The 13,388-nt window shown below is 37.2% G+C and overlaps 1 protein-coding gene across 1 annotated transcript; it reads right to left on the minus strand.

The window, feature by feature from the left end:
• Positions 1–11,541: 11,541 nt before the first annotated feature.
• On the minus strand, positions 11,542–13,305 carry LOC148582108 (uncharacterized; the record flags this gene model as incomplete). The annotated part of the gene is made up of 2 exons (XM_088512136.1): positions 11,542–12,333; positions 12,426–13,305. Coding segments are annotated over 2 exons (1,672 nt in total), but the record flags the coding sequence as incomplete, so codon positions are not given.
• Positions 13,306–13,388: the final 83 nt, after the last annotated feature.

Here is a 13,388-nt window from a genome sequence, read left to right on the forward strand (position 1 = left end):
TCCCGACTCCAATTGTTTCCTTTTATGTCGTCTTTTTTATGTTTGTTTGTTTTAATTAAGATCTAATTAATGCTTGTCACATGTATCGATCTCATAATATATAATAAGCTTCAAGTAGAGCCTGTTTGATTTTATCTGTCTTATGGGGTTGCTGGTTTTCTATATAAAATGAAAATTTTGATTTGACACACCGTACAAAATATTTGTACTTTGGTGCTTGAAGATGTATATATTTGTGCTGCTAAACTTAATTTATGTGATTCCTTTTGTGTTGACAGACTGAAATAAATTTGTTTCCTCCTGCAATCATCCTATTTATCATATATATTGTTCATCACACCGCAAGTGTCTTCTGTCAATATAAAAGAAAAAAAAAAATACAAACAAATTAAACAATTTCAACCATTCCCAAAAAATTATTCTGAACAAAATTCTCAAGCAGAGAACACATTGCAATCATAATTCACAAAGCAAATCAATCATGTAGAAAAGAATCGAAATTTATTTGGAAAACCATTTGAAGTACTTGAAGGGAAAAATTCTGAGACAATTACTTCGAAGAAATCCACGATGATAAAATATGTTACAATATCTTATCAATTGTTTATACCCAAAAGTTGAAATCTACACTAACAATGAACATAATATGATCAATTACCTCTCTAGAAATTACAATACAATTTTCTCAGAAAAATCTAAATCCAACGAATTTTTCCCCCTATACAAAACTTTTTTTTTTATTCCTTCCTAATAGAGAAAAATAATGTTACATACTACACAAGTACAACCCTATCTCACTGGTGCTGTAACACCCCGGTCCCATATTGGGAAGATGAGAAGAAGCTCATATAGAGTGGGTGGTTTATAGAGATAGTCATGGGTACTAAGTCCCACATTGCCTAGTTACTAAGTGAAACTGGGCATTATAATAAATTCTAAGAAAGCTCCAAATTGACTAGTCCTTTTGGGGTGATAGCGCAGATATGGCTAGCGTTTTTTCCTGGGTCGTTACAAGTGGTATCAAAGCCACCTAGTAACGCCAGGTCATGTGGTACTGGAGCACTACATAACATGGACCTGACGAGGACGTCAAGAGTTTAAGATGGGAAGTTTGTAACACCCCGGTCCTATATTGGGAAGATGAGAAGAAGCCTACATAGAGTGGGTGGTTTATAGAAATAGTCATGGGTGCTAAGTCCTACATTGCCTAACTACTAGGTGAAGCTGGACTTTATAATAAATTCTAAGGAAGCTTCAAATTGACTAGTCCTTTTGGGGTGATAGCGCAGATATAGCAAGCGCTTTTCCCTATATGGTTACAAGTGGTATTAGAACCACCTAGTAACGTCAGCTCATGTGGTACTGGAGCACTGCATGACGTGGACCTAAAATGGACATTAGGAGTTTAAGAGAGGGAGTTTGTAACACCCCGGTCCCATATTGAGAAGATGAGAAGAAGCCCACATAGAGTGGGTGGTTTATAGAGATAGTCATGGGTGCTAAGTCCCACATTGCCTAGTTACTAGGTGAAATTGGGCTTTATAATAAATTCTAAGGAAGCTCCAAATTGACTAGTCCTTTTGGGGTTATAGCGCAGATATGGTTAGCGCTTTTCCCTAGGTCATTACAGGTGCCACATCAGCCACTGAGATAAAGGTGGATATATGGGGGTTAGTATATATACAACATTATTCGAGAGAAAATACATCTTATTCAATATAATAATGTTAGAAATTACCAGGAGTGGACCCAAGGTTTGTAGTTGGGGGGACGAACTTACGTAAGCACATAAATATATATCAACTCTTTATATGTGTATTTGTAATCATAAATGATAAATTCATTTAACTTGCGATGCCAAAACAAATATTATGAACCCAAATGACCACAAAATAACCAAAGTTTTTCCCAAAGCTAAAGCTAAATGTAAATGTTAAATTCAAGTTTATAAACCCAAGGTTGTCCTCCAGGATTTGCATGAAGTAACTTATTAAATTTGTAGTGTAGGCTTGCAAGTTTACTGGTTACGTAGGCCTGGAAGGCTGCAAGTGCCAAGAGAGAGAGGATGAGAGAACAAATTAACACATCAAAAGGGGAGCAAACATTTCAGGGGGACGGACACTTAAATTTGGGGGGACTTTTCTCATTATTTCTCATTGAAAGCCCCTGATAGCAAGGGCTTAAAAACTTTTGGGGGGACACAAGGCTGGACGTAGGTTTGCCTCTGTTCTAGGGTCTATAAAGTATGTATTTATAGGCCCACAAACCCTAAACCTAATAAAAGTACAAAATTAAATCGAATTAAAACCCTATGGCGCCCGTCCGGACGGAACTTAAGCCCGCCCAGACGGCCACAGATATAAAACATAAAAACACGAAAATAACATAGGCTTCTGAACGGTCTCTAGACGAGGACTTCAGACGAGGCTCTCGGCTTTAGGCCCATCCGGATGGGCTATAGATGAGCTTGTAGACGAGGCTTGCTGATCTACATCATTCTCCCCGGGTTGAAGATAATTCATCCTCAAATTCGGACTGATCTTTCCACGGTCCTTCGGGTGCACTGTCAATTCGTTCCATTCTCTTGTTCTCAAGGTCAAGACAAGACAACACCCCACAAGAAACCTGATGCTCTTAATCACTGGCAGGCTATGATGATTATTTTGAAGGCTCCACACGCCGCCTTGCAATACATCAAGCTTGCCGCACTTTCCTCACATCTTTTCCCTTCCATATGCCATGAAAATATTCAAGAATGGGTTAGTCGTTGTCTCCCTTGTGAACATGTAATTCTTTTCAACCGCATAAAACTCATCACAATCGCTGTTAAGAGAATCTGACAAAATATCATCTACACCAAGGATATCAATATAACCTACTTCTTCATCATTAAAATTAGGCACTCCGCCTGAAAGGTCTTCATCAACCTCATTATAATCTGTGATGCCATCCGTAGGTCCTTCCTCTTCCAAGGGGTCATCTTTTTCGGGGTAGAGGCGCCAAACGTTGGAGGAAACCAGTCTTCTACGTACTCTCCCTCTAGGTCGGATGGCAAGGGCTTTTCCTTAGGATCTTCATCTGAGATCGTCATCATAGGTTTGTGGCGAATCCCAATCCCTGAATCCTTGTGAAGGATCTTCGTCATCATGATTGGACTTCTCATTAATGAACTCGAATTCCTGGAACTCCTCATCAACAAATTCAACTTCCTCTTCCACATCATATGGATTTGGTAGATGGAATTGGGAATCGCGAATAACGGTCAAGTTGGCATATCGCGGAATCTCCGTCTCAATCCATGCCTTTTGCCGTTGAGATCGCACCATACTAAGGATAACCACGTTGTCCCTATCCACAAAACGTGGAGTTGGTTTTCGGCGACAAATGTTAGGACCACCCATATTATTCACTTGGTTAGTGAGGATCTCTATCTGTCCCATGAGGATCTCCATCATCTCCTCCAAGCATTGATGCCAACGAATTGCCGATTAACTCCTCCTCTCTACCGCCTCTCTAGGCACCTTCTTTTTATCGTATTTTTCTATATTTTCTTTAATATGGGACTTTTTGGGTTGCAAGCAACCTTGGAAGTCCGGGGTGTTGAACTTGACACATGCGTCCCATGTAATAGCATAAGCTTGTGCCATAGGAAATTCCTTCCGCACTCCGCACCCTGCAAAATAATTAACAGGTTCACTCTCAACGATAAATTTGTCTTAAGTCTTTCACCCCCGCGTACCGCGGTCTTGGTTGACGACGACGAGCGTTCGGACCATCCATGCATGTCGGCCAAGTGATCGGTAGGGACTCTGTATTGGGTGTGCACCCGCTCCCTCTTCTGAACGGCTATACCACCAAACCTCTCCTCCATGTGCCGCAAACAAATTGCCGGTTGCTCCATGCGCACGGCACTTCCATGCGCACGGCACTTCGTTCATATCTGCACAACGGTTGCCCCTCTCCCATTCATGGAAAGTAACTTGAGCTCTGATACCAACTGATGTAGCGTGACTTAATGGGCTGCATCGAATAACGACAATAAAAAGCGGATAGGTATTTTTAGATATTGATTCTATCAAAGATTTGAAAAATCTTCTCTAAAACGCTAGATACTCTCTAGGTTTTGAAGCAAAATCATGAAGAAACTCAATTATGAGTCACCTTATTGAACAAAACTCAATCATAAACAACAACTGCCTTCTAGGGTCTATAAAACATGTATTTATAAGCTCTCAAACCCTAAACCTCATAAAAGTACAAAACTAAATCGAATTGAAACCCTACGGTGCCCGTCCGGACAGAACTTAAGCCCATCCAGACGGCCACGAATACAAAACATAAAAACACGAAAATAACATAGGCGTTCGAATGGTATCCGGATGAGTACTTTAGACGAGGCTCTTGGGTTTAGACCCGTCCGGACGGGCTGCAAATGAGGCTTGCCAATCTACATCAACTTGGCTCGGTAACACACAAAATTTTACCTTTTATTAGACAGTTAAATGTAACAAATCAGGATTCAAATTTTAAAATCTGAAAATCTTATATTTTAAAAAATCAAATGAGATCTGAATCATTTTTCCTTACTGAGTAACATCCTCTCATCATTTAAAGTTAGAATATTAGACCAACTTAATTGACAAAGAACAGACTTTTTTATTAACATCAGAATGAAGCATCCAAATAATTCAAAGCCCTAGTGCTAGCAATCATCAATTATTAAGTTTTTTTCTCATCCTTAGATATGATCATATGAGTTGACTATATATGCAAAAAATAATTTCGAAAGCGTTGTAGTAGTAGGAGTTATTCAAAGTTGGAACGTGGGAACAATATCTCCGAACATGAATTATTAATTTTTTTTCATAATAATTAATAAATTCTTATGAGATCTAAGGAGATCAAAAAAAAAAAAAAAAAAAATGTAGTGGTAGTTTACTGAATTGTATTTTTCCTAAAAATAAGAGAGGACTCTCGTTTGGCTTGCGAAATGTGTATTTAATTAGAAAAATAAATAGTTATTATTGTGAATAAAGGAGAGTGGAATGAAATAATTATTTATATTCATTAGTTTGGTAGCATCACACATGCTCTAACTAGAATAGAATCAAGATTACTAAAAATTAACCCCATATTATTATTTTTTTTCAACTCATATTTTTTTAAAATAAAAAATAAAAAGAAAAAAAAAAACTAGAAAACAAGGTGCGCCCACCACCGGCCTCTTCTGTGGGTGGGGGTGGTCGGCCACCCACTTTATTTATTTATTTTTTTTTTCAAGTTTAAAATAAAATAAAAAATAATATGGGTGTTTTTAGAAAATATATTTCATTTCTTAAGGAATAACTATGTTGTCAATAAATTTACAAACCAATACCCAAATACATGGACACTCACAAAAATAGAAAGAACAAAAGACAAGATGAAAATAATACTTTAATATTGAAGAGAAATATTAAGCTTCCACTTGCTTCTTGCTTGATAATTTCTTACTTAATCTCACAAACATAATATCTTATATGAGGATTTCTTACATGTGAACACATACATTACTAACTTACAAAAGTCAATAAAAGCAACTCATTAAGTTGCTACATATTAAAGCCTAAAATAGATGCACTTAACTTGCTTACTAAAAGTTAATAAAAGTTGCTCTAACAATTATAACACTTAATACTATGGTTACAAAGTCCACAAAGGTGGCTAGCACTCAAAAGTTAAAACTAAAAATCATAAAGTCAAATAAGGTTACCGCCTAATAAATATTCTTTTGACTTCTAATGCATGCATAATTTACTAAGCTAATTAAAGTAAAAGAAAGATGCGCCGAAATGTTAGAATTTATTAGAAGGAAACGTGTACAACCTTCTTGCATGCTTTCTTTAACTTTGCATTTTTATTTGCACTTCCAACAAATTATTCCTCTAAGTAAGGGATTATTTATTCTAACGAAAATAACTATTTTTAGGAATAGGCCCTTACGTACCAAATAAATGACTGTCTATTCCTAAGTCATTCAATTCCAGTGGTATATTCTGCAAACCAAACGGGCATCTTCCGATTTTTCATTGCATTCTCAATTATCCTATAAACTATAAAACTCTCAATGTCAAGTCGTCATCTTAAAAAAAACTTTGCAATGTCACCGCTAGAAATAATGTTATATTTACTCTCACTTTTTTACACCCATTTTTATATATCCGTATGTGGCTTTTAAAATCACAATTGGATTAAAATCCAATAAAGATGCATCTCATATCTAATTATAATTTAAAAGCCACCTTAAGTGTAGAAAAGTGAGAACAAATATAGCATTATTCAAAAATAAATGGTTTCGGTTTAGGTCTTTGACATTTTCTTTGATTACAGCATCTAAGAGACCCATGATAACTCTTCACACACACACACACACACACACACATATATATATATATATATATAAAAGTAACAGGCACACCACGAATATTGCAGGAGTTTTCAAGAGAGAGAGATGGCTGAGGCAGCAGAGATGGGTAGCAAAGAAAGTAGATGGAGTCTTCAAGGAATGACAGCTCTTGTCGCCGGCGGAACAAAAGGAATAAGGTTCGCTCTCTTTGCCTTGTCTTGCTATCTTCAAAGTAATCTATCATACATCTTTAAAAAATCATCAATATATCCATGATGGGCAATAAGAATGATAAATTTTCAGATCTTTTGGTATAGTATTAGCTAGGATTGCTAGCTTTGTTCCTAAGCTTCATGAGTGCCTACGAGCATGTAATTAAAGTCTTTGTTCTATGGTTTGTTTATGGCTATAATGATCAAACTTTTCATTAAAGTAGAGCTATGCATGCATAGCTCTCATGGGTGTTATTCATTATTAATTTTAATGCAAAATCAATGATATAGAAGAGATATTTGCATTAAAAATGTAGAAATGACAGTGTTTTTTTTAGGGAAATCATATCTAAAATCCTTAGGTAAACGCGCCTTTATTAAAAATTCCCTGGGTATTTTTTTTTGGAAATTTAGTCCTTGGGTCACTCGAAACTACTAGAAACTCCATACCGTTAATTTTTGGTAACTGCCGTTATTTGAATGAAACGAACCGTTTCACTTAAGTCCACCTAAGTGGAATTTTTGTATCCTACGTGTTCACATTGGACACGTAGGATATAAAACTCACCGTTTTGGACCATCCAAAACGGTGAGTTTGGCTTAAACTTGAGGGCTTCTTTTTTGAAACCCTCAAGTTCCATACGGTCAAAATACAAACCACCTGATACACCAAGCGGCAACCCACTGACGCAGACGCCACCGACCCAGACCCCGCCAGCGACAGAACCACCGGAGACAGAACCCACCGGCGACATAGGCCACCAGCGACAGTACCCACCGTTTTGGACCATCAATTCCGGCCTCACTTTTCCGGCTAGGTTTCCGTCAATTCACAATATTTTGAATCGGAAAAATCTGTTTTTGACGAAGGTATTTTCCGAAATTTTTTTGTGGGTTTTGTTGATTGACTGAAATGGAAGCCTTTAATAGTTGTGTTTTGAATTTTTTTTGTTGTGTTGAAAGCTTTTGGTCGAAACCGCATCCCCAACCATTTTTTTTGTCCAACATCTGTAGAATATTGCACTTTTGAGCCAATATTATTGTTGATTGGCAGTGGGTGTGGTCCACCTTGGTTGTGGTCCTGAAATGAGACAGTTGTTTTTTCGTGTGCACTGGCAAGTTGGTCAAGGGGGATTTTTTCATCTGTATAACTATTTATTTTATTTTTTTGCTTCTCTACTCAAATGGTGGATTGCCGAGGACATGAAAATAGGAATTCTTTGTGCATAGTTTACTTTCATCATTCTACAATTGAGCAGTATTTTTTTTTTTTTTTTTTTTTTTTTTACCTAATAGTTCATGCCATACTTTTCTATGCATGTCTTTGTTTTTAGGTCCTCCAATATTGTTGCCACCTTTTTAGTTGATGAGAAGAAAGGTCAATTACTGAAAGAAATGTTAATCATATTAGTATTAACATTTGGAAGAAAAGTATTTTTCAATGGAGAAAAAAGTGGTATTATTGTTGGGATATGATAGATTGTGGTTGGTTGGGTTTTGATGACTTTGTAAATTTTTTTAGGGAAGTTTCATCATTCTACAATTGAGCAGTATTATATACGTGGTTGGATGCTATGGCTAATTTCTTCTTATTGCATGTTTGATTACACTGCATATTTGCATGTTTGTAGGGAGCCGCCTATGCTCATATACCATTTCTAGCTACTACACTAACAACTTAGTATTGTTTAGATTACAAATTGAGCAGTACTATTTCTGCAGGGGAATCACATTTTAAACAATGTGATTATCTTTTGTTTAGGGTTTAGGGTACATTTTTTTTTCCCAGTATTGTTTAGATTACAAATTGAAGTGAGAATAATTTTTTGGCAAGCTTGATTTTATTTTTCTTTTATGAGCTTGATTATTCTCTCACATGTCAGTTACATATTGTTAGGTTCATATTATAAGATGAACAGGAGGAAGAAAGATTTCGGGATAGGAGACAATGAAAGCGAATTCTACGATGGGAAGATGAAAAAGGTTTTTGAATTTTATTTAGTGAAACCCATTAGGAAATTGTGATTACTTCTAATAATTGTGGGTTTCACTGTAGAATGAACAGTCAATGTCGTCGGCATCTATAACATCATCGGTGAAAGAGGATATGGAACCTGTGCAGTGTAGGTGCGGACTTACAAGCCCAATTATAATATTCACTACTATAAAAAATCCTGGGAGGCGATTCTATGGGTGTGCTATGTATGACCGTAAAAAGGTATTTGAATTTGGATAATTTGGTTTTACGAAATAGTTATTACTTCGTGCTTGTTCGTAATTATCAGATTTTTTTTGTGTAATTACAGAAAGTTGGCCAATGTCCTTTTTTTCCAATGGTATGACAAAGAAACCTGTGCTCGCAGAAGGGAGGTCCTACCTGCGCTGTATAAACAAGTTCATTCCCTGAAATGTGAAGTGTCATTACTTAGAGGCAAACTAAAGATCCAAACATATTTGTTGGTTTTTTTGTTGGTGATTTGTGTACTGTTGATTTGTCTAAGGTTAATGGGGCATTGAGGCATGGGAGTGAGGCAATTAGATTATTATCAGTGGAATAAACTATCTGTTTTGTTGTTGTCAAGGATATTGTTTACTTAGCTATGTTGTCCACGTGGATATATAGTTATGGCTTCTATGTAACAATTATGTAAAAATCCTGGTTGTTCGTAATTATCAGGTTGGCTGATTACTTTTATGGAACAACTATTTCCATGCATTAGTTTTATTTGTATGCGGCAATTTATGATTATTTGTATGTTGCTCTTAAGTCTGAAATATTGAACCCTACAGTAGAATTTGCAGGCAGAATTAATTTTATCCGTCCACTAATACAATCTGGAATTGGTAATTGCCATGACGAAATTTCAAAATGTAATTCAATAACTAACAGTACACGTTTAATGCTTAATGAACAACATTGAAGCTAACAAGCACATAAAGTCCCAAAATGAATCCCCCAATTGTTTTTTATATTACAAACATAAAACAAAAAAAAGCCGACATATCACTTGATTATGAAATGGGTATGCGGGAAAAAGGCAAAATGAAGAGATCTGATAAGTGATAAATGTGATCATTGCGTGGCACCACTTCTTCGGCTTCTTAGTACACGTGTAGCCCTACGTGTACTACCACGATGTGATGATTCCGCTGCTGCTTCCGCCTGTGGTTCATGTTGGGATCCAAAGAATGCGTTAACAAAAATAATAATTATTTGCAGATACCAAAAAAAAAAAAAAAAAAAAAAGAAAAACCGGAAATCAGTGTGAATATTACAAATTAAGCACAAGTATATGAGTTTTTTAAGTACAAAAAAACTGCAGACTAATTTACTAAATTACCTCACCAATTTCAGCAAACTTTCAGATATTAGTGGGCAGCTATGAAATCATCGGGAAATAAGAGTTTTCTTAATAATAAATAAAAAAAAAAAAACTTGAATTTTACCTGTGACTAAGTAGCCCTACGTGTACGTACACTTGGCTGTGATGACTCGTGGGCTTCTGCCTCTGCCTCTGATTCATGTTGGGATCCAAAAAATGCGTTAAAAAGGGGGGGGGGGGGAATCATCGTGAAATAAGAGTTTTCTTAACCACAAAAAAACTTGGATTTTACCTATGACTGAGTAGCCCTACGTGTACGTACACTTGGCTGTGATGACCCATGGGCTTCTACCTCTGCCTGTGGTTCATGTTGGGATCCAAAAAATGCGTTAAAAAAAAGGGGGGGGGGGGGAATCATCCTGAAATAAGAGTTTTCTTAATCACAAAAAAACTTGGATTTTACCTGTGACTGAGTAGCCCTACGTGTACGTACACTTTGCTGTGATGACCCGTGGGCTTCTGCCTCTGTCTGTGGTTCATGTTGGGATCCCAAAAATGCGTTAAAAAAAAAAAAAAAAAAAGGAAAGATTATGAAGCATTTCCAAATAATTATTATATTACTTGTACAAACACTTCTATAAATAGAAAATTTTCTAATAGAAAACAAAGATTATGAAGCATTTTCAAATAACCTGTGCAACACTGAACTTCCATTGCATATACTAGATTTTAATTCTCCTTAACCTTTAACTTAAAGCACCCTCCTAAACTTCCAGCTTAGAGTTAGCTCCCATTATTTATTGATTTTATTTTTTTGATAAGTGGAGTTAGCTTCCATTAAAGTATCATCAATGCAATCCTAAATAGCGCTACTGAGTTCATCCATTACATAAGCAAAGACAAAATCACATCTCAATAACCAGCTTTTCAAGTTAAATGTCGCAACATACCCTTCCAAGAGTAATTAAAATTCCACTGCTTTCAATGTAACTATTGCAGCATAAATATGAAGATTCAACAAGGTCCACAGTATTTTTAGTAGCTCCTTAAAGTATGTAGATGACAAGTCAGCAAGCAGTAATGCTAAACCGCAGACAAATTTACTAAATTACAACACCAATTTCAGCAAACTTTCAGATATTAGTTGGTAGCTATGGAATCATCGGGAAATAAGAGTTTTGTTAATAAAAAAAAAAAACTTGAATTTTACCTGTGACTGAGTAGCCCTACATGTACGCACACTTCGCTGTGATGACCCGTGGGGCTTCTGCTTCTGGGTGGGGTTGAGCTTGTGATCCATACAATAATTTAACCAAACATTCAGACAAATACCAACAATAATTATTATATTACTTGTACAATAATAATTAAGTTAACAAATTTTGGAATATGAACCTTATGTTGTAAAATGTATTTGTTTTACCTGTGCTTGAGCAGCATCTTTTTTCGGCTTATATTTCTTCGGTTTCCACCTCTTCCGGTCCGGGTTCAAAGGTAAATGACAACCTTTATAATTATGCCCTAAACCCCCATAATTTCCACATTTAACGATATATCCACTATGGGTTAGCTTGTAGGGGTTAGTCGGCTCATCTACAGCTTTTCGCCTACTAATCTTTGGTCAACCAGGAGCCCTTCTAATGATAGGTGGCTGGATTTCATCGCATGGATCATTAGCTAGCCATGTCTGCGGACCTTCCATGCCATAAACTCGAGCTGCATATCCTTGCATATACTTGTCCATCTTGTAATAATCATCCAAATAATCCTCTGGTTTTTGTTTATGCATGTAAATTGCAGCACAAGCATGTGAGCAAGGGATCCCACTCACCTGCCATCTTCCACATGTGCATGTGCGATGATCTAACCGGACTAAACGCCGTGGCTCGTATATGTCCTCGATCTCAAACTCCAACTCATTCTGCCACCGACTAATACAATTCCTTGCATCACTGTTTGACCTCTCCAATTTTTTCTGGATCTTTAGGCATATTGTGTAGTGCGTCGACCGGATTCCATTCCTTTTCTGCTGGAAGCATGCCATTATTTGCAGACGAATTTCTTCAAGCATAGTCAGTATAGGCTTAATCCTAGCTTCCTTAATCCACGCGTTAAAGCTCTCAGCCAAGTTGTTTAATAACATATCACTTTTGGTTTGGCAGTTGAAAGCATGTCTGGACCATGATGCCTTAGGTACACCACTAAGGTAATCGTGTGCACCTTTCTCCATTGACATTATATTCCGCATGTGATGGTCAAACGCATAAACATTGGCTACACGTGCAGCCCCCCACAACTCATCCTTCATAGCTTTCCCTGTGTAGCCTTTCGCTTTGAGGTTCGCATGTAGGTGCCGAACACAAAAGCGATGCTCAGCGTGTGGCAACACAGCCTCAACTGCAATTCCAAGCCCCTACACACATAAATTTATGTTAAATTATATGTAATAACATAAAGGAATAAAATAACACAATAAGAACATAAATAGTATTTTACACCAAATACCTTCTGTCTGTATGACATTATAGTCCAACCAAGTCCGCCTTCTAGCCCGCATAAGTCCTCCAATAAAATGGCAATAAACCACTGCCATGAATCTCTTGTCTCTGCCTCATCCACAGCAATTGCAATGGGGAACATATCGTCGTTGCCATCCTTGCCTATGGCACACAACAATTGCCCCCCATAGTCCCCCTTCAGATGACAAGCATCTAAACAAATTATGGGCCGACAACCATGTATGAACCCCTTCTTGCATGCATCAAGACAAATATACATCATCTGAAAGAATGCTCCATCTCTGTGTACAAAAGCACTACTACCAGGGTTGGTGCTGAGTATTCCCATTGCGTATCGCCGTGTGAGGTGATATTGCTTAGAGTGCCTACCAAAAAGTTGATGCAATGCCTCCTTCTTCGCTCTATAGCAACGATCAATAGGAACATCGACGTTAAGATCTCTCTTCACCCTCTGTTTCAATGCATATGGTGTCCACGTGGGGTCATCCTTGAAGTCCCTCTTATAAGTACGAACAAGATACTCAACATCGCATATGGAGTTTTCGTACTGATTACCACAAATATGAACCGGGTAGTACGTCTTAATTTGAAAACAAGTCCTGGTAGCATCAGTAGAGGCATGAATCCTCCATGAGCAATGCTCTAATTTACAGACTGCACTCACCCTACTCGTGTCATTGTGCTTGTAGTTGTAATCAAACCCTTTCTGTACAGCATGCGTCTTCAGTGCCATCTTGAATGAACCTGAATCTGCAAATTGATCCCCAAGCTCAAACGTCACTGGAATCTTCAAGTCATGTTTCAGATTGAACTGTCTATACCGCTTCCTTTTTTTTCCAACCTCGCCAGCATCACTTTCTTGCAAACTTGCAAGACCATCACTTTCATCATCAGATTCCTCATCCCCCAAATCGGCTCCTTCCTCACCTATGTTAATGTCAACTTTTTC

This window comes from Corylus avellana, unplaced genomic scaffold (genome assembly GCF_965113065.1).
Source record: "Corylus avellana unplaced genomic scaffold, dhCorAvel1.hap1.2 HAP1_SCAFFOLD_315, whole genome shotgun sequence".
NCBI classification, from domain to species: Eukaryota; Viridiplantae; Streptophyta; class Magnoliopsida; order Fagales; family Betulaceae; genus Corylus; species Corylus avellana.